Source organism: Chaetura pelagica, unplaced genomic scaffold, assembly GCF_000747805.2.
Source record: "Chaetura pelagica isolate M959 unplaced genomic scaffold, ChaPel_1.0 scaffold269, whole genome shotgun sequence".
NCBI lineage: Eukaryota > Metazoa > Chordata > Aves > Apodiformes > Apodidae > Chaetura > Chaetura pelagica.
The window spans coordinates 1,207,271-1,229,572 of NW_009954705.1; the positions used below are offsets into that span (position 1 = coordinate 1,207,271).

The 22,302-nt window shown below is 36.4% G+C and overlaps 1 protein-coding gene across 3 annotated transcripts in view; it reads left to right on the forward strand.

Moving 5' to 3' along the window:
- The first annotated feature begins 248 nt into the window (after window positions 1–248).
- Window positions 249–22,302, forward strand: part of PAN3 (PAN3 poly(A) specific ribonuclease subunit) — a 67,828-nt gene continuing 45,774 nt past the window's right edge. The window contains exons 1-4 of one of the 3 annotated variants that reach the window (XM_010005637.1): window positions 249–364; window positions 10,438–10,504; window positions 12,320–12,390; window positions 14,456–14,518. In XM_010005637.1, the coding sequence (XP_010003939.1) occupies window positions 356–364; window positions 10,438–10,504; window positions 12,320–12,390; window positions 14,456–14,518 (210 nt within the window). In that variant the 5' untranslated portion in view covers window positions 249–355. The remainder of the gene's footprint in view (window positions 365–10,437; window positions 10,505–12,319; window positions 12,391–14,455; window positions 14,519–22,302) is intronic. The other 2 variants (XM_010005639.1, XM_010005638.1) reach the window with 2 other exon arrangements.

The window sequence follows — 22,302 nt, forward strand, 5'->3', positions numbered from 1 at the left end:
CATAGGCTCTATCAAAGCTTCATTTTCATTCTGTACACTCATGTTTTTGGCTGTTTTACTGAGAAGTTAGGTTTGAAATACAGTATTACCAACCTTTTCCTATTCTACTCCCTGGCCAAGAAAAAACCCAAACAACCAAAAACCCAACAAAATCCAAAACAACAAGTCAAGAGATATTAGCAAATAAACCCATGATAAACTTATTTTTTTTTTCCTGAAACATTTTTCTTTTTTTCTTTTAGTTCCTGGAATAGATGGCGGTGGGTTAGCTGATGCTAGTCTCACAGATTCCTACTTTAGCACCAGCTTCATTGGCGTTAATGGATTTGGAAATCCCGCTGAAACAAAGTATCCCATGATGCAGGTAATAGCAGTGACTTGTATAGTGTTTCATTAATTCTGGCTGGCATTACACCAAGAGGGGGAAACTATTCAAGAGGCAGGAAAAACGTAGCCTTCTGGGATGTGTTATCTTCTAGGGTATACAGAGTATGTACTTACTTTAATCTTGCAAATGGAAATAGAACCATATCATTGCTTTAAAATTAGTCTGGTTTTTATTGGCACTTACCTGAGCTGTTGCGTTGGACTTTGCCACGTATCTTAACTCTGTGCTCATAGATTTCTATTTAGACCCACAGCTTGTTTTCATAGTCTTTTACTACATATATGAAAATAGATTTCAAAATGTTTCAAAGATGAAAAGTCACTGAAGCAAAATATGAACTGTCAAATCTATAAATTATTAGGCCAAAAAAAATTAGGATTTGTAGACTCAGTTTATGGTGGCAATCAGTGGTGTTGAATTCACATTTAAGTCTTCTGAAATGTTTTATTGTATTTATAATGTTCAGTAGATGTTGGCATAGGAATTCCCATGAGGTGGAATTTATTGTGTAGGTAGTATTATGCAAAATTTACAGCAAATACTGTAATATTTAAAACCTAAATGAGTATCTATTGAATCTATCTACATGAAGTACTGTAATAACTGCCTCAAACTGTAATGCTTTTTAAAAGCTGACAAAATTATGGTCTCTCCCTGTACTCAAAGGTTTAACAAACCAGTTTCTGGTAAATAAAAGAGAGCACAAGTCAAACAGTTCGCACTGAGTCCTGACAGCAACTCTCTTCTTTTATATCAAGGAAACTCTCCTTGTGAGCTTACTTTGATCTCAGTTGTGGCTGTATTATGGATTGAAAAATAACCAAGCAAAAGGTGGGAAATGATTAGGTGTGTTCACTTTTTTCTTTTGTTACTGCATGTTTTCAAGAAGGCTGGATTTTCTCATTCAACAGAATTGCAAAACTGTGGAAATTTTTATTGCTGACAGTGATGCATGATTTAAAAAGAAAGAAATTAACTCTGATCCTGCCGTGTATTGTTGGAGCTGGCAGTTACAGATTTTGTTATCACTGTGATAATATATTTTTATTCTTTTAGTGCGAAGTTGTCCTGTTTTCTGTCCTTAAACTGTGCTCTGCAGCAACACTGGTGTCTTTCTAAACATGTTTTTACTTATAACTCTTTCTTGTGGAAAGACAATAAGGCATGCATCTAACATAAATGCTTATAGGATTTTTAAATACTTCACCAATGCCTGTGAACTACAGTCAAGACCTCGTGTTTCTCTTTGAGAAAAATAAATGTGTGTGCCTCTTAGCCATTGGAGGCTAAGGAAAATTACTTCTGAAGAAGGAATTAATTAGAGTTGAGTAAGTGCTTACAGGCATTAAACTACAGTTGAAAAACATTTTTACATTGATTTTTTTTTTTTCCCTTTCAATCATGTAATAGGTAAAGCTGATAACACTGTTTTGATCATGTTTCAGCTTCTAAATTAAGTCCACACTGACAAAGTTTAGTCACTTGGAATGCAGTTTTCCATGCCATTCAGCCCTTTGGAGAGCAAGACAAGGGAAAAATCTTAGTGACTTTTATTTTAAATAATGCTAATCCTTTATCATTTGGAATGGACTTTTAAATCTGATAGATTGATGGTGATGTCAAGGATATACCTTTTGCGCTCTCTCTCTGAAAATTTTCCCAGATTTTGTCACTTGATTAAACCTTTGCAAAACTGGTTTATATAGACCCAATGGAGACTTTCTAGATGATAGATAATTTCCTGAGGATGTAGTCTGCATTGGCATGTTCCAGCTTGAGTACATTCTTGTAGATACAGCTCTGGCCTAGTCTAGGCCTTGCCTGAACTCTGAGTAGGAATGCTGATATGCTTTGTTTCTCCGTTTTCCTTTTCTTTCACTTAAGATTGGAGTAACATGGAACTGGGTCTGTATTTAATGAAAAACAGAGCTGCATCTCTGTTAATTGGAGCAAGAGGGATGTATAAGGGAGAAGAGACTTAAATCATGGGCTTAGAGAGACTGAGCTGAAGATAAGTGAATAAAGAACTAGGAAAGGCTGAGCAAAGGGACTGAAGCCAAGAGGAGACATTAGTGGGACACTCACAGATGGGGACTGGAATTGCACAAGTGGAATAGATGCAAACTGGGACAAAGAAACAAGTTGGCTTAATGCAAAGTTGGGGTAAGGTAGGGTGAAGAGAACAAATCCATATGCCTGTTTTTCTCTAGGTCCTTGAATCAAACTAAAGATTCTGAAAATTGAGTGTTCTGCCATTGATGAAACATCTGAAGTCTTCTGTAAAACAGCTCGTTAGCCGCTCAGTTTTGCTTTTGCAGATGAAAGCCTCAGTTCCATCCATGAGTTACTTAGTCATCTCTGGTGGATCTTGCAGTTCACAAGTGAATGCATCAGTGATGGAATATGAAGAAACTTTTTAAACTTGTTTTTTAAAACTAGGAAATTGCACAAACATGCAAATAAATGCACTGCTACTGGTAAGATACAGTTAGATGTTAAGAAATGTTAAGCTTCAGTTGCCAGTGCTGCCTGGAGGTTACATATTGAGTTGTATTCCTTGTAACATTGTATAATTTTTTCAGTGGGAAAATTATAAGTGGGACTTACTCAGGACACAAGATGTGTGATGTATGCATAATGAGCATCTGTTTGATGGTCTAGGTGCTCGTTTGACAGTTTCATGCCCTACTCCTGTGTGCTGTTCACATCCTTCTCATGAAGCCTGTTTGCTGTCAGTGTGCTTTTCTGTACAGATTGTTATTATTGCATCCAACTTTGTGGAATGCTTTCCTTATTAAAGAGGAAAGTAGCCTGCATTTTTTTAGCAGCATGGGAAGTAAAAAGGATGGCAGTTAAACAAATGCCCCCTCACCTTGTGTGCCCCCTCAAAACAGTGCTGGCAAATTACAGAACTCAGTTTTTTAAAATTAATGAGTTAGTAACCACCTATAGAAAGCTTGATTCAGACGGCTTAATTGTCCTCAATCTAGCAAAGACAGTGATTTGCTCTCTTCTGCGTAATGCTCATTTTCCTTTACCACGAGGTAATCTTTCTGCAGTCTATGCTTTAGTCACTACTTTCCAACATAATTGGCAGGGATTCAGTATGAGAGTCTTCCTGTGTATAGTGAATCTCCAGAATGCATTTGTCATGTGCAGCAAATAAAACTGAGGTTTGTTGAAAAGAGTCTGTGTATATCGGGGACATCATAATACATGTAATGGAGCCAGATTGTCCCAGGCAAAGCTATATTCAGATTTTGCAGCCATCAAGTTTTTGTGTGCAGTGCATAGTCTGCATTACTGTGTTAAGTAATCAGCAAAAGGATGGAGTGTAAAAGTGGATTGTATTGTGATGAATGGGGAGGAGATGTGCTTCTTTGATCATAAGTAATGTAGGTAACTAGTGGTTCACATTTCTGCAGGATGTGTATTTCTCACTCTGAGATATCATTTGTATTTGATGAAGACCATTTTACAAGATCTAGAACATCTCATTGGGGTTAGATGAGTAGTGAAGGAGCAATGGCAATGCTCTGTTTGCAGCAGAAAAAGGTGAAAATCCATGGTACAGTTTGGAAGAGGCAGAAATTTTGAAGTGACCTTGGCTCTGTTTTTTCCTTTTTCTTCCCTTCTGCCTCTTTGCCTCATCCTTCAATTCCTTCTGCCTCAAAGGTCTGTGGTGTTAGCCAGCCTTTCATTACCCTTTGTTGGCATCTTCCCCTTTTACTAGCAAGTTTCCTAGTGATGAGTAATCTCCTCATTGGTTCAAATTTTCCCACAATGCAGTTGTTTCATGTGTTGTTTCTTCCCTGAACCTGCATGTGCTTTCAAATACTACCAGTATTGGTTTCCAGCTTATCAAAAGCATAAATTTTCTGATCTCTCCATCTATTAACACAGCAAGCCTGTGCAACACATGGCTCACAGACTGCATGCTGTCCTTGAAGCTGTTCTTTTTCTTCTTGGTGTAGCAACAGCAGCCAAGAGACAGTCAGAGGTGTGGTTTAAGAAGCAGCTCATGGCTTTTGGCTTTCCCAGCAGTGAGGAGGCAGGAGCTGGCTGGCCAGGATGCCTCTGATTACTTGGCTGTTTGCTCAGTTGCTCTGCCTGTGCCACTTGGCTGCCTGGTGCCTGTGTTCCTTTGGCATTGGTGCTGCCTCTTGACTAAATCATAGCTTAATGAAAGATACAGGTGGTGTGGGAAGGAGCTCTAGCAGTATTATGTTAGGATGGTAAAAAAATATGTGAATAATCATGGGGAATATAGAGCAGGGTGAGGTAAAGGAGTACCTTGAGGTTAGAACTTCTAATATCATATTAGAATTGAGCAACTTGGTTGTAAAAGCATAAGACAGTAGAAGGTGTCTTCATATATATTGCTTCATAGAAATCCAGTTTTTCTTACTTTCATAGTGTGAGATTTATAACTGCATGACTTCTACTGGGCGACAGGTTTTGTAGAAAGTAAAATCACAACTTTTCAATTAATCACTCTAACTAAAATTAAAAAAAAGGACCTAACAGTCTTCAGTATTAAAATTGGCAAGGGCAAGCAATGGAGAAGAATTGGTCTGCTTGCTTTCACCATGCTAATGTTGGTATACTAAGTGTTCTTCAAAAGTCTAAGAAGTAGAGGCCATACTCACTTCAAAGCCTTGCAGCTGAATAAACACAAAGACCTTTGTTCCCATTGCTACATCTGCCAAGAGTCAAGTAATAAAACTCTCCTTATAGTACAGAAGCTTGTAAATGCCTTCAATTTCTAACTTTTGAGAACTGAGTGAAACTACAGACGTGCTATTTTAAATAGAAAATTATGCAGTTGTTTACATAATGCTTTCTGAAGAAATCCAGTTGCTTTAGTTCAAACAGTTGTGAGTAGATGGTGCCAAATATGCTAACTGTTGAAGACAAGTTTTGGATTGCTTGTAAAGGAAAAGGTATCACCCTTTGTAGGTCACAGTCTGAGAACCGAGCAATTATTTGGTTGTGACAATCTCATTCTTTTGCAGGATGACTTATTTTATAGTCCAATTAACATTATTCTAAAAAATTAGAAGTATTCTGAGATATAGTTCCAGTGGAAAAATATTAAGATTAAGATAATATCTTGTGACAATACTACAAAATATTTTGAGGTAACATACTTAGTATAGGAATGAATCTGAGGAAAGCGCTTATTTTCTCAGACTTAAAATGAGGAATATGGAGAGAGGGAAAAAATCTCTTATGTATTTAGGGGAAAATAAATGGTGGAGAAGAAAGCAAAAACCATCACTTGTAACAATCCTTGTAAAATTAGATCTAATTGTGTGCAGCAGAGCTTTATTCATCCTCTATTTTGGTGAGGATTTTGTAACAATATACTTTTAAGTGGAGGGAGATGAAAGCACAGCAAATTTGTCTTGAGCGCAGGTATAATTTTGGGTTTTGCTACTGAATATTGACGGGTGGAGGCAAGGCAGTGTATACTTTCGGAAGGTGGGAGTATTTCTTTTAACAGTTCTCTTTTTAGCATACTGCACCAAGGAAGTACTGAAAAGAAGGTGAACATTGTCCTGGACTGCATTAGGTAGAGCATTGCTAACATGTCAAGGTGATCCTTCCCCTCTGCTCAGCATTGGTGAAGTCACACTTGTAGTGTTGGGCTTTTCAGTACATGAGACATGGACATGCTGGAGAGAATCCAGTGAAGGACCACAAAGATGTTGAGAGGACTGGAGCATCTCCCCCATGAGGAGAGGCTGAGAGAGCTGGGACTATTAAGCCTGGAGAAGAGAAGTCTGAGGAAAGTCTCATCCATGTACGTATGTAGCTGAAGGGAGGGTGCAGAGAGGATGGAGTCAGGTTCTCTCAGTGGTGCCTGATAACAGGACCAGAGGCAATGGGCACAAACTGGAACAGGAGGTTCCCTCTGAACAGCAGGAAACACTTTCCCTGTGAGGGTGAGTGAGCACTGGCATGGGTTGCCCAGGGAACTGGTGGAGTCTCCATCCTTGGAGACAATCAAAAGCTGTCTGGACATCATCCTGTGCAACCAGGTGCAGGTGGCTCTGCTTAAGCAGGAGGGCTGAACAGGTTGGCCTCCAGAGGTCTCTTCCTAGTTCAACCCCTCTGTGAGTCAGTGAAAAGTATTTAATCCTCAGAACTATTATTAAAATAACCTAATAATGGGGGTTGGACTAGATGATCTTTCAAGGTCCCTTCCAACCCCTAAGATTCTGTGTAATATGGAAATTATTTTTACAGTGATGTTATTCATCTCCTGTCAGTGTTAGCATTATTTTCACACAGACATTAAGACCTTTTTAAAAGAGCTTAACTTGCAGCAGTTTTGAATAGGTAATGTATCTAGGTAAGATAATAAATCACTTTGGGAAAAGATTAATTTTTGACACGGAACCTTATCACACAATCTTTTTGTAAGAGGAGATGAGTTACTTTTGATTAACCCTAGTGCTTGAAGACGGTGTGAAAACTAAATTTCAATCCTGTAACTTAATTGCTTGAATATTCAGGAATTGCCATAGTATTCAGAGAAATTTTATTTCTTGATTTTTCTGTGAAATTAAAGAGCCTGTATTTTGTTACTGGTAGAAAGTTCAGCAGTGGAAGAACTTCAAGCTGAAGCATCACATTAAATCCTTGAACACAGCTGAATGTGACAGTTTTGTTCTGCAGTAGCTTTCTTTTCAGATGTGAAGAGAAACAACTTTTTAATTCCTTTAAAGGAAGAGGGGCAGGATGTATGCCAGTCAGCCTAATGGAATTTTAACTAGTGGTTAAAGAGCCTCAATAAATCATAGCAATAGGCAGGCAAAGAAAAGGCTTTTATATGGAATTTGGAGACATTGGTGTGGCACTTGATTGCCTTTCTATATTAACTTTCATATGGTGTCAGTCATGATATACTAAAGAAGTTTGAAGATCTCATTTGTGTGTGCTTGCCTTGCCTGGCAGGCCTAAGAGGAATGAATGGTTTGTTTTCTTCTGCTGTTAATGGTTGCTCTTACCTTTCTGGAGCTTTCATTCTTTGGGCTTGAGTTTCTTCTGATTACATTCTTCTTGAAATTCAATTTGTATGGAAAATACTTAAATACCATTGGAAGAGATTGAGAAGTGTTACTTAAAATCAAAACTGCCTTCTGGAAAACAAAACCAAATAGGACTTGGATTTTCCTTTCTCTTTTTTCTTTCAAGATGTTTTCAGCCCGACTTAGTTAAAATCAGGTACAGGAATAACCTTCATTAAGACTAAATGCTTTTGGGTGTGGTAGAAATTTTAATATTAAAACAGTTTTAAAATTCTCCACTGATTGTGTGCGGGTCTTCTATGAATAATGTTAAGGTAAGAAGCTTTGTGCATGTGTAATAAAAATGAGCAAAATGAAAAATTCATGTGAGAGTGGTGAAGTGCAGGTTTCTAACCTTATTCAAGGTACAGCTTGCAGGCAGTTAAAGTAAGAGCTGCCCAAGATGAGAGAGCAGCTTTGGTTTTTCAGAACCCTGGTTCATGTAAAATACATTTGCACTTTGAACAAGACTGGGCTTTGTAAAATCCCAGTTGATGTTTGTAACTTAGCTTGCACTGTGCTTTAAGGAAACTGAACAATGTGTTCTGTTGCAGTGTCTTGTGGGCTGTGTGTTCCTAGTTATCATATCAGCACTAATTGTCATCATCACAGTCACCTTTTGACATTGCAAGTCTGTTGATTGTTTAACTGTTGTACTTGACAAGGTAGAATATTGATGGCATAAGTGCTTGGTTGCAAGTTAAGCAAGTTTAACAGTCTTTGATACCAACCCAGATCTCAGTATCACAATTATCCCTGTTCCAGTAGACCTTTTGCATTAGAGTTAATATGAAAATCTGAGTGATATAAATAGGCATTAACACTATTTTTATCTACACCTGGACAAATTTTATGCGAGTCCATAGGTTCCCTGTAGGAGATTTCTTGCTGAACCAGTTCCTCTTATAAGGATCAGTAACAAATGTATCAAATGCCAAGAAAAGCTGCATAATAGGGATGCTTTTCAAATATTTGTGAAAAACTATAACTATTTTCCATTGCTTAGTCAGGAAGAGAATATGATGTATGAACAGTTGAGCATACTGTAATCCAGGAATTGTTTATTTTTGTGTTCTTCTGTTGATGATGTTGGACAGTAGGATGAGCATTCCTCAACTTGAGCAAGATTGTTAATTTACTGTGGCTTTCCCTAAGTGTTACCTTGTTTTGTAGCAGTAAGTAAACTTAGTTTCACTAGGGGCATCCTCTTATTGTAACAAATTAATTGTTACTCCCTTCAGTGACAGTTACATTGTGGTAGTTGAGTATATTTAGGAACATAGCAGTTTTCTTCATTTAAGTCTTGAGAAAGCTGAAGGTATTTACGTGTGTATTTATATTGCACAGATTGTCCTAAGACACCTGGATGTGATAGAGTTCTGTCTTGTGTACTAGTTCGTACTTGTACCAAATGAAGAGTTTTATCAGAGGAGCCTGAATTAATGTAGAAAGCTGCTTGTAATGATGGAGCACGGATAATGGAAACAATACTTGAGGGAATAAAACATTGAGGGATTGAGCATGTTAGTAGGAGGGTAATGCTTGAAGATATCTGCTGAAGTACTTATATTTAACCAAAACTTTCTTCAAGTTACTTTTCTAATAGTGCAGTTTTATTTTACTTTTGCAATTTGTTTTCCACATAAAGCCACTTGGCACAATATATTTGCTCTTTTAGATACAAGTGCTAAAGCTTGTGGTGAAGTCAGTGGTAGTATGAAAATTGCAAATGCTGATAATTTGAATTGCAATAGGTTTATAGTTCTACCATAATGGGTAACACTCCAGCTTCTCTTGCTTCACCTCTTACCAAATGTACTCCAGAATGTTGATCTTTCTGGTTAAGAATTAAATGAAATGACATTGAAGTCCAATGTAGTAGCTATCAGTGTTGAGGTTGACATTAGAAAAATGTGAGCATAAAGAGCAACTCCAGTGACTGACCAGTTTTGAGTCTTAGTCTGCACCTAGACTACTAAACTAAACATGCCTGGAAACATTCCTTGGTGCTTAGTGCCAGCTGGCACAAAATGGCTTGTTTGTGCTGGTGTATGCTCACTGGGTAAAGCAGAGGCAGCATGCAAACTACCTATTTGAAGGGATCTCAAACCTTTTCACTGTTCAATAGTGCCTGGAAATTGTCTGGGAGACTCCTGGTTAATGGGGTCAAATGCTTGCCAGGGAATATTTTAGCAAATTACTGGTTGTCTCTCTCAATGATGGAGACCACTTCCTGACCTTGTCTTTCTTTTCTTCTCACCCTTCCTTTATTTTGGGAGACTGATCAAAGAAAATAATAGGCAGGAGTAAGAAGAGACACTTGTAAACTCTTCCAAAGCAGTGGTAGCTGCTAGAGCAGCACTGCCTCGCTTAGTCCAGTTTGTTACTAGCTCATATCTGTAGAGGAATGTAGGAGAAGCAGGTGGACCCTAGGAGGAACGTTGTAAGGCTTTCAGATGTTCTGCTGGCTTACAAGAATTGCATAGTTTTGCTGAAAGGTCTCAAAAAGTTCTTTTGTTTTTAAAAAGAATCTATCAAATGCTATAGTTTGAGTATTTTTAATTGGAAAAGTTTCACGTTGTGACAATATCTTGTAATAAAGAGAGGAGTTGTTTCAGGAGTACAGTGTGAAAGAATGTTTAGAGGAGATAAGTAATTGGCATACCTAACATTTTGACAACGTACAGGAGGAGAACCATAGGCTTGATAGACCCTCACAAGTTAGAAGAAATTCATTAAGATAGTGCTGTTTTCTTATATAGTCATTTGTATCTGCATTGCTCTTGTGCAAAAAGCTATATTGTACTAAATGTTTTTGTCAACTACAAACCACTGTCTGCTTAGAGTATTTACTAAAAGGGGAGTGAGCACAGGCTTCAGTTTGTTCTTAAAACTTTTTAAATGTCATCCCCAATGCCCTCAGTCTTTCGTGCCTTCATTTTACATGTACACTTTTGTTTTTTATTTTTGCAGAGGATGACAAATAGCAGCAGCTCCCCTAGCCTTCTCAATGACAGTGCCAAGCAGTATGCAGGCCATGGTAAGTACTTTTAATAAATAAAAAGTAGTTTGGAAATTTAAGAGATTCACTTTCACAAAAGTGAGACTTAATGGATTTTTTTTTCCTTCTCTGATTTGATTTGAGGTGCAGTAGAACTTTATTTTTCAACAGTAGTGTATTGTGTGATTACTTCTAATACAAAGCTGAAGTGCTACTGAACTTGTAACTTTTCAGCCTTCTCTTTGCTTCAGTGGGGAAAAATGAAAATAAGTCATTATCAGTCTTGCCACTTGAAGTGAAATGCTAGTTTGGATATCCACTGTAAAACACTGATAGTTCGTTACTCCATAATAGTGTCCCTTTTTATTGTGCTTTTCAAGTAAGTCATTGTGTGGAATGAATGTACAGGGTTTTATTCTTAAATTTGGGCTGTACAGGTTTTGTTAAATTTATCACATAACTGGTTAATTTTAATAGCTATTCAGTTTTATCCTGTAAGCAGTGTTTTTCTCTTTATTTTTTTTTTTCCTGCTCTAGGAAACATGGTTTTCAACTGAACAAAATGTCTCTATAGTGCAGGCCTACATATACTCATAGACTCATTTTAGTTTGAAAAGACCTTTTAAGATCATCAAGTCCAAGCACTAGCCAGCACTGCCAAGTCCACCACTAAACCACATCCCTAGCTCAATAAGCTATTGGGGAGGGTATATTGAAGTTCTGTAACAGGCTTGTCAGAATCACTGCAGATTATTTCAGATATAGCTGTCAAATTATGCTTTTTAAAAAAGAGGGTACTACTCCCTTATGGCAAGAGCATGCATTTAAAATATAGTTCTGCTCTGAAAATTGTGGTGTAAATGATGTTCTACAGCTCCCTTTGCATGTCTGACCCTGCAGCTAGTCTACTTACTAGGGTTATAATTTTTTAGGCGTAATAATAACTACTATAAAATTAACTAGCTTCAAAGTAGAAATTTGTGTGTTGGTTTTGGTTTTTTCCTCCTGGTTAATTTCCAGTAGGTTTTGTGATTAATTCTGCTTCGTTTGTCCCACCAAACAATTAGCTATTCAAGGCAATGGAGTTTTAGATGCAGTCAGAGTTTTACTGTGACAGGCCAAATAGTGATGGAGATGTATGTGAAGGAGAGAAACCAGACTGACTTTTGGAAAGCAGCTTAAATTCTGTTGTGTCTCAGGTTCTTTTCTACATTCCCCCATCCCAGCCCCTACAAGCTGTGCTTCACTAGTAAAATTGCCCTTTTAAGGAGTATTGATTAATGTTGAAGAAAATGTTTCAGCAAAACACTAACATTTACAGCTGGCAGTCATTTACTAATTTGACAGCCTTACCTATGCAGTTTGGAGATTTAAGTTGCATTTGTGATTTTTATTCATTTTTTGGTGTTTCAACTTCAGAAAGGATACATAGGGACAAAGAAAAGTCGATAAAAAGCTACTAACAGAGTGTAGACTTTTGCCACCCTTAGTTGTGATTTAAATTTTTGCAGAATGATGACAGGACAAATAAGAGCAACATCATTATTTGTGAGACTGTACAGAAGATACTGATTTCAGGTAACTGAAGGTGAAGGCTTTGAAATGTTAGTTGAAATGTTAGTTGAACATAAAATAGCATCAACAGCAATTGAATTTACTAAATGTTGCTAATGAGCACCATTTCAATGGAGCAGTTGCACAGAATTTAATAAATGCTGCAGTTTTTAGCATTGTGGTTGCTAAACATAGTTCTGCTGAAAGGATTTTTTTTCCATACAGAAATAAGTTTTAAAAAATGTAACATTTATTTTTAGTAAGAAATATATAGTGTGTTGATTTACATTCTTTTTGCAGATCCACTAACTTCACCAAATTCATCCTTGTTTAATGACTTTGCTGCTCTGAGCGTGTCTCAAAGGAGGAAGGTAAGCAACAACTAAATCTTAAGTAGCATATTTGTATATGAGTTGGCAGGGAAGAAGATCTGGAGTAACTTGAAATGCTAGGTGAAATAAGGATGATTCTTCTAATGTTACTAGATTTGTTTTAATACAACACTACTCATATAAATAAGATCTTAACTACTTCATTTTTGCTACACCAGATCAGACTGTTGCTGCTATGAAGAAATATTCCAAGCACTTGTAAACTGAAGTTTATAAGAATGCTTTGAATATGAAAGTTAGGACATAGCCCACTGAGTCTGAGAACAAAGTATTTTTATTGTACTGAGGCACAAGCCACCTGCAAGCCTTCATGGCAACAAGTTCTGAAGACATAAAGAATCATAGCTCAGTTTATTAGTAGATGATGTGAAAGTAATCCTTACAGTTTGAAACACATTTAGTTTGAAAGACACCTGATATTATTGGGAAGCTATGGTTTGGGATTTCTCCCTCTCTAATCTGTATTGAGCAAGCTTTTTTTCTGCTGAAGGTGAGGCAGCATTTTCAAACACCTCTGACCTTCAACACAGGTTATGTTTTCCAATTACAGGCTTACAGACACAGTGGCTGGAATAAGAGACTTTTGTTTACACCAGAGTTCCTTCTTATTTTTTTGAACTGTGGCCTATGCTTTTATCTTAAAAAAGACATTATTTTTTCCCAGCCAGTTACCAATTTTTACTTTCACTGATGACTTTGATGTTTTACTGCTTTTCTTGCTAGCCACATGATCCTGAACTTTCCTGTAGTCGATAATGCCTTGCCTTGAAAGCAAGCTACGTCAGCCTGCTTGTGACTTTGCATAGAGCTTCATTTGTATCTTGGCAATTGGGAGCTCGGTATCGTTCCTGCAGGTGAAGATTGAGCTTAAAGATAATTGGCATAGTTAGCCCATCACACTAATGTTCCTTGAAATGAAATGCTGTTGTAGAATGTTTAATTTCCTAATGTTATGATGTGCCCAAACTACATGGAATCTCTGAATTGCACTTTTCCTTAATGCCAGTCTAGTGCGTTAGGAAGTTGGATATAAAAAGCCAAAGGATAGTGAGAATGAAAATAAGCATATATTCCTTTTTAACAGTCTGCAAGCACTGTATATGTACACACACGTATGTATGTGCATGTGTCTGTGTGCTTATGTACATAAACCACATAAACAAACCAATTAATGTTTGAGTGTAAAGTTCAAATAACTCAAACGTCAAATACTAATACGGAGTCCTTTCTGACTTGGTCCCTTCTTCCCTAAGAAAACAATCAGCAAATTATATCAGTCAATGCTAAAATAATATTAAAAGAAATTTATCTGTAAAACTGACTTAGGTTCTTTCCACTTAATATTTCAGACATAACTGGCATTAATTGAAAGAGGTTTGTGTTTTGCTTTGCATATTAATATTTTATTGTTGGTTATGAATGCTATTTTGTTATATATGTTTGTATAAAATTTAGTTAAATAGTAGGAATGGGGACGTTTTAATCTAATTACTTGAGCTGTCTAAAATCTAGGCATCCAGGCTCCCTCTATAGTCAGCAGAGAGAGCTGAGCAGCTTAAATGAACATTCAACTCATATTGAGAAACATATTTTGGGAAAGACTAGATGTCAGTGACTGCTTTAGGTGGATAAAAATTGATGGCTAAAGTTATAAGAAATTAATCACACTTTTGTGACCGACTGACTTTTGCTACTAGACAGTAAATAATTGTGGGTATATTTTTTTAAAGAATTTTAGGCTTTTTTTGGAGCACAACATTAACATTTTAAGTGATTTCCTCAAAGGCACTAAATGTTTGAGTGCTAGGTATTTAAAAACTTGTGTGATTTTTTTTTTTTTTCCCACCCCAATAACTGGGGTTTATGTGGAGCTTGAGCAGTGTGGAGCCTTCAAGAAGTGCATGCTTCTGTTCATTGACTGACTCTAAAGGGAGCCTTGGTGACTAGCTGAAATGTAGATGTTTTCAGCATCTACTATTTGAAAAAAATTGTCCATATTCTTGTGAAGAGACCAGGACTAAGGTTTTTTTTTGTTCTGAACTAGCTGGCAAAACCAGCATTTCCTTCATTTATCACTGACTTGGAGGACAGATACAATACAGTCTTGGTAAGTAAATAAAGAGCAATTGCTTTCCTTTATGAATTAGAATTGTGATATCTTAAATATTTAAAACTATTAAATTAATTACAACCATGTAACAACTTCATGTTTGTGTAAAACCATGAATAGTTAGTTGTTTCTGAGAAAGCATGCAATATGTAGCTGTGTTAAGCAAGGAAGTTAAGTTTATTAATCTTTATTGTCTCTGGATATTGCTGATTATTTTTTCATGGCAGCTCTTTAACAATGGGCAAGCCATATGGATGTAGATGTCAATAAAATATTTAAGATTATACTTGATTATTTTAATTCTGAATATCCCTGGTTTTTAATTAGACAGCTTTTTGTATCTAGGTAGTTTGGGCTTTTTAGGTTGGTTATGATTGTTTTGATCTTTAAAAGCATTGAACCTTTTATTTAAAAAGTAAACCTAGTCCTTGAATTTTTATGAACATTCTCAAGCTATCTTTTCTGTTTAGAAATTATTAAACTGCATTTCAATTTTAGATTTCAGGAAAGCTAAGATTACTATTTAAAGACATTTTTATAGGATACTTAAAATGAAATCAAAGGAGCTAAGTATTTCTGTAGATGGAGCCTTGGTGGAGGTTCTGTCAACTATAAAACCTTCTGGATTTACTGTCCGGTTGTTGTAACTCCACATGCAGTAAGACAAGCAACCTTAAAGTGAATTTCCTATAAGACGTTTTCAGGTAAGTATTAATCTACAGTGCACAAATAGGATTTGTGAAGCATGGAACAAAAGCTAGAGTTAGCAATAAACTAACCCTCTTCCCTGAGAATAATGATGTCACCCTTTTTTTTCTTTTTTTTTTTTTTTTTAAATACATGTAATGCTGGTTGGAAACAGGGTGGCATTCTGAATTTGAACTTCTTGGGTGTTTTTTTCCTAAATTTGGTTTAGCCATTATCTAGAAAAATGCTCCTTTCTAAACCCTGAAATAATCTGGCTGTAAAAGTTCCTTGCATTCATTTGGGTGGTTTTGGTAAACAGTTCATAAAGATGTGCAACCTAACTGATGAAAATCTGTTGCCAGCTAAAAAGAAAAATCTATGATGAATAAATTGTTCTGAGACTGTTGCCAGCAATCCAGGCAAAAGGGTTCCCCTACTTGTCATTGGTCAGCCTTACAGGATAGTGAAAAACATTGCTTTTACATTTTGCACATTTTTGTTCTTTCATGCCTTCAATCCTCATGAAAACCGAACTCTTCTGAAAAGTTCCTACCAGTGGTTTATTTGTTTCATTTATTTAAGTGTTCAAACATACCTAGAGGAGGGACAATAAGGTGAGAACCATTGTTAGTCCACAGGCAAGTAGTGAACCAACTGCTGTAGTTGAGATTTCAATAATTTTAATGCTGTTTCATATGTATTTTGAATAATTTTTTTTTTTAGAAGTCCTTCTGTTGGTTTTGGGTGAGTAAAATTCAGGACCAGAAGACTCTAAACTAGATTAGAATGAGAATTATAAGAGTTTATTTGGACTGAAATTCACTCAGAGCAGGGTGCTGCTGTTCAGTGTTCTCTATTGAGATCTGTAGCAAGTGAGATGGGACAGCAGACTTTAAAGAATGAAGTGGAGAGAAAATTAATTTCAAGCAAATTCTGTAAGCCCTGTCTGCAAAAATGCAAGCTTTTAAATGAGTACAAGAGAGCTTCTCTCATGTTAAAAGAAAACAATTGTAGGGCCTGTAGAAGCAAAACTCTTAAGACCTAAACTATTGCTAGTTTATTTTTTAATGTCCTGTACTCCATTTAGTTTCATTATCTGTTGAGAAGCTTTGTTTTTTTCCATCTCCAGCTCTGATTACCTGCACTTCATACTGCTCATTAGTGTTCATTGAAAAGCCATGTGTGCCATGTTCAGCCTTCTGGTATTTACCTTTAATGGAAATGTGCCAAGACAGTAGTTTGGGGTTTTATAGTCTCCTCAATACCATCTCAGAAGCATGAACCATGTTCTGAGAAGCTAAGGGATCATTATCAAACACCACATCATGTCACTGTCTTGTAAACTGGACAATTATGCCTGCATAGACTTTACAATGGACCTGGGCTAAATTGCTATTTCAAACCTAAAATTTTCCTTCTGTGTTTATACACCCCTATTGCAATAATAAAACATTACAGTCTATAAGTGGTGCAAAAAGGTGTGTTGCAGGAATGTAAAAAGAGAAACCTAATATCTATAAAACTAATATATGTGTGCATCTTTACTTGGTTCTAAAATGTGTTTTAAGGGTATAACATCTAATCTGTTTCACTTTTTTTTTTTGGGATAGTTATTGGAATTTTTCCTTGGTTCAGTGTTCTTGCTGTCTTAGTAACTACTACATAGTGGGATGGCTTTTGTTTTTGTGTAACATGAAAGAATCTATTATTCACATGCATTTTTGTGTATGGATTAGTGATCATTGTGTTATGTAAAAAATCAGATTATTAAAACACTTCCTTTTAGAAATAGGCAACAATTTTACGTTGTGGAGGAGTCATATTTTTGTTGCCTCATCCTTTTGTGTATTTGAAGGAAAAGAGCAGAATAAGTTGACTGCATAGAGCAGCACTTACCCTAGAATTGTATTGAAAAGACCTTTGCTTGTTTTGATTTTCTCTAAGCAGGTTATAAATACATTGCAGCCTACAGACACCTAAAACTTTAAATGCTCACTCCCTATTTTTAAATACAACTTTTCAGTTAGCCGCCTAGAATCTTTGTCAGGCACAGCTTACAAGCTGAAGCAATTAACTATAAATGTAACTTCAATGTGCAAGACTCTTCTGTTATATTTACAAGCTGTATCTGATTATTTCTATACCAATCAGTCTTTAAGGCTGATTTGCAGTAAAATAATCGGAAGATATTTTCGGTTTGTGCACACATTTGTTGAAGATGCTATACAAGTATTTAAAGCAGCTAGAAAATATACAACTTTTGAGAAATCATATGCTTAGTAAAGACCAGAGTAAAAGTTGCATCAGTTTTTAGGCCTTTTACCTATATATCTTGGTTTTGACTGTGCATAATTTTTCACCTAGTTTTATAAGTAACATAAAAAACCCCCCAAAACTAGTTTTGCTCACTGTGCTCCTTTAGGAATGGAGTTTTTGAAAGGATGTCTTGGGGTGATGGTATTTTGGCAAGTCTTCTCTACCTGTGCTAATGTTGGTGTAAAAAGCCTCCTTTTGCACCAGCTTATTTCAATTCAGCAGGTGGTATTAGTTGTGGTTTAAAACATATGATGTAATGCCTGATGTGTTGCAGCTTTCACTGTAAAATTTAACAAATATTGGCTTTTTTTCAATGATCAGTTATGTTGATCTGCATTAGGACCTATTTCCATGCCAAACTGCACATTTTTGTTTTCTTTGGTTAGAAGAATCTTTTTTGTTTGTCTTTGTATGATACTTTTCAACTAGTGAAAGCTTTATTGCCAGCCAAACCCAAGGTTTAATGAACAATTTTTCAGAAGGGTTCCAGAGGCAAAGGTAGCTGGTCTGTAAGTGTGTGTAATCTCAATGTATAACATTATAAACTTTAAAATTATAAATAGCCAAACAGTATGCATGTTAGCATATTCTTCCTTTCTTCATTAAAAAAAACAATAACAAAACTTCACCACACAACAAACACCAAAGAAATAAACACACAATTTTTTTTAACCTTTTGGCCAAACTCCTATTCCATTTTTTGTGGATATCAAAGTTAAAAAAATCGTTTCTAACCTTCAGAAGTTGAGATACAGAAAACAGGTACTGTCTTTCTACCAGTGAGAGTTTGTAATGAAAAAGGAAGAGGAGAGACTAACTTGATAAGCAGCAGACCCAAACCACATGAAGATGTTTGTAGCTAGCTGTATTGGCCACAAAACTTAAAAAGTAATGGCAAGACCTTTTCTTTTTCATATTAGCAGTTTGCAGAAGTGTTAGGATATTCCTTTTGCCTATACCTAGTATTCAGGGTGTAACACCTTGTAGAACTTATTACTGAATCCAGTTACACAGTTTTGTTCATTGTATTTCTTAGCTGATTGTGCCTGTAGAGGGGATTGTGTCCAGACTATTGAGCTTTTCTTCAATAGCAAATGGAGGTTCATAGCCATAGCTGGGTGTTTCAAGTACTGTCTTATTCCAGCTAATTGGTTATGGCAGCTGGGTGAAAATAGCAATGATGATACCAATGCCTTGTAGTTAGCTTTTAGTCAACTCACTGTACAACAGATGAACCCTAGCTAATGCTGCTGTGATACCTTTTAGCTAATTTAAGGTAATGCAGCTTGTTGTAGCCTGTGATGGGAAAGGTTTAAGATCACTAGTATTCGCTTCAGTACTGTATGCACAAAGGCCATATTACTCTAGCTGACATTATCCACAATACTTCAAAACACAATAGCCTGCTCATGCTTGTATGGCAAAACTCAGTTTTGGTACTGAAAATGTCTTCTAAATCTGAAATTTAAAGCCCACCGGTGGTAAGTACATTTTAAGGAATAGAAATGTAATTTTGGACATGAGTGATCCTGAAGAAATTCAATTGCAGATCTTCAGTGGAAGAAAACTTTGGAATTGTGTAGTTTGATTTGCCAGCTTATCCAGACTTAAATATTACATACCAGCTATTAGATAGGAGTTCTTACAGTCTGAATCTTCTGAAACCTTTTCTTGTTTAGATTTATTCCTCTAGCATAGGCTCATAACATCTTTCAACGACTCTGAATTGGAAAGAGGAAGTGTGGCATTGCCCACTGTCCAAGAAACAGGTGGAAGTAGAGGCAAAGACACTGTTACAGCAAACAGTAGAAAGAAAATAGATTTGGTGTACATGTCCCCAACCTTCTTGTGGAAAGAATGGCAAGCAAGTAGTTAAGCTGACTTGAGAAATATTTTCTAGTGTGGAATAATTAGGCTACTCATCTGTAGTAGTGTTCTGACATGAAGGTGCTAATCAGGAAGGACCTTCTGTTTTCTGAGTGCATTTCTTTTGTTGAAGTGTTATGTTTCTCAGACTCTGGGGGTTTATCTTTCTTAATATAACACCTTCCCTCTCATTGTGCCAACCAATAGCTTTCTGTCATGAACTGCTGGCAGCAGCTTGGTTCTACAGGACAAGAGTCATAATTATTAGTTAAGGTTGAAAATGCTTGCCCTTCTCACCCTGGGGAGCCAAGCTGTTGCTAGCAATTAAGGGTAGTTAGCTGTTCCCTGCCTCATGTAAACATCTGAAGCCAGTAATTAATGCTGCTTCTCACTTTTCTGCCCTGTAGGAACTGAACTCTTCCAGTGATGTTTTGAAATAATTTTGTTTTGTTGATTCTTTTCTTTCTCTTAGACTTTATTATAATAATTGTTGTTTAACCTTATTTTTGCATTTAAAAAATAATTGTGCTGTTCTTGACCTTTCACAACTCATTTGGAACTTGTAACTGTATTGGGAGTTGCAACCTAGTTTGAGAAACACTTGCTGAGGGATTATTAAGTATTTAAATGCTCTAGCCACCTACCTCCCCCACAAAAAAAGTCCAGTGTGTTGAACTATCCCTTCATGTGTATGACTGAACAGTTTTTTTTTACTACTTAGCAATATATTAAGGGAGGCAAAAATGCAGTTGCTGTCATAATCATCAAAGAGAAAATGGTCCCATGCCAAGAAGTTGGGTTGGTTTGTCCAGATTGTCATGCCTTTATGTTTTAGGTAGGTGTGTTAGTTGAGTTCAGAAATGATCACTGGTTGATGAGTTCCTGCTTGTTTCAAGATGCACTGTTCTGTCTCTGTTGCTTTATTTGCTGCTCTGTGTAGCAAAGTTGGTACACTTACTCAAATGGCTCAATGTATTTGTTCTGTTCTTTCTATTGAATCTCCCCTCTTGGCAGACACTTTTTTCTGGCCTCCTGTAAACTCAGATTGGATTTCTGAATTGGATGTAATTTTGCTTATTGAAAACAAGTGTAATTTAGAATTATTTTTCTGCAAACATACTGACATATAGTTCCAAATGTTAATATTGTATATTACATCTTCTCATGTCTGTCAGAACTGTCAATTCCTGACTTGGTAATTGGTGAGGTTTATAGTGGATAACAAAAGTAAAATTTTCATTTAGTGTCACCCACTTTTTAGTTTGATTTTTCAATACCTGTAGACCAAGAGTTACTTGTGTATAAGCTCATGTTGTCTTGATGTTGCTTTATGGCATAGAATTGGCCATTGTTTGCCCACCTGCCCACCCCGTATAGTCCTTCATAAAGCCTAAAACACAATTTTATGCTGGTGTCTGGATTCTGAATCCCATTCTAACTGAAATAGCATCCCTCTACATTGGGTCAGTTCCTCTTTTGTTTTGATTCTTCTTTCCAAAATACTTATAGATCACTTTTTGTTATGAAAGATTAAAAAGAACCCTTTATGAATAGGAGCATGTATGGACACTGGGTTGCAGTACAGTAGTCTGAGGCAGGCTGGGTCCCTGCACTTGCTAGGACATGGAGAGAGGTAGGGAAGCTGCCAGGGAAACTGTTACTCTTCATTGTTTCCTTTAGCCAGGCTAAGGATATCACATCCTTCATTCAAACCCTGCCCTAAAATCCAACATTATTTGCATGTCTGGCTTCCCAGACATTACAGCTTTGCAGTTTATGATATTAGTATTCCTGATCTGCTAAGATGGTAAGTTGCCCAATAGTTGTGATTCTCTAAATAAACCACCAGTATTTAGAGTTAGCATGGTCAGGTTTGCATTTGAACTACAGGGAGACTTTGTGCTATCCATCCAACAGTTTACCAGATTTCTAATTGGTGTGACAAAATTCAGTCTTCCATACTGTTATTAAAGTTGGTTAAGTTGATCTTCATGGAATTTCTTAGTAGCTAACTGTCAATGTTGGTATCCGTGATGGCTTGTTGGTTGGTTCTTGTTTTTTATTACTTTGTTTTTGGTTTTTTTTAGAAGGTACTTGTGTTTCTGTTCAGCTTTTAATTATTTCCAAAGCCTTCTGTCTGAAAGTTTTTGGGAAGCAGAGGAGGGAATCTGTTAAGGTTTTGTTTTTGCAACCATTTTATGGTAGTTTTGTCCTGTTTTACAAATTGTTGGTGAGTAGGAAATCTTTTCCATTAGATTCTGGTCTTGTTACTTGAGGAGCAATTTTTAAAATGTGTACTGAGGACATCTTACTAAGATTTTTAAGGTGCCAGGTGAAGTAGATGTCTGAATAAAGGTAAGTTAAGCTTTGATTACTTGAAAAGTAGTCTATATCTAGATGATGACAATTGCATTTTCACATAAAAAAAACTCCAAACAACAAAAAAACCAACACAGCAAAAGAAAAGCAGATCAACCTCTGAAATTTGGTCCAGTTGTTGATATAATTGCTGCAAAAGATCCTAGTCTAAATATGCATGCATGCTGAGGTATTTCATTTGGTGGTGTTTACCATGTAGGTAGGCACACATAGGTTTGAAAGCATAGAGAGATTTGTAGAACTTCAGTATTTACCTGTTTGAAAGTCTTCAACAGATATTTTTTTTTATAGTGTTTAAATTGAATGTTCATATCCTCCTTTATAAACTGTTTCATTTGTAGAGGTCATTGCCAGCATAATAGAAATGTCACCCCTATTGAGGTGCAAGTACCTCCTGTGTGTTCACTTCCTCAAGCGTGTTTTGTTTTCTCATTTTTAAGTCAATTTCCAATGCATTTATAATGGTAATTCTTGTCTGTTTTAACTTGACAGTGACTGAATTTAAGCTTTTGAATATTAACTTGAGCAGGAAT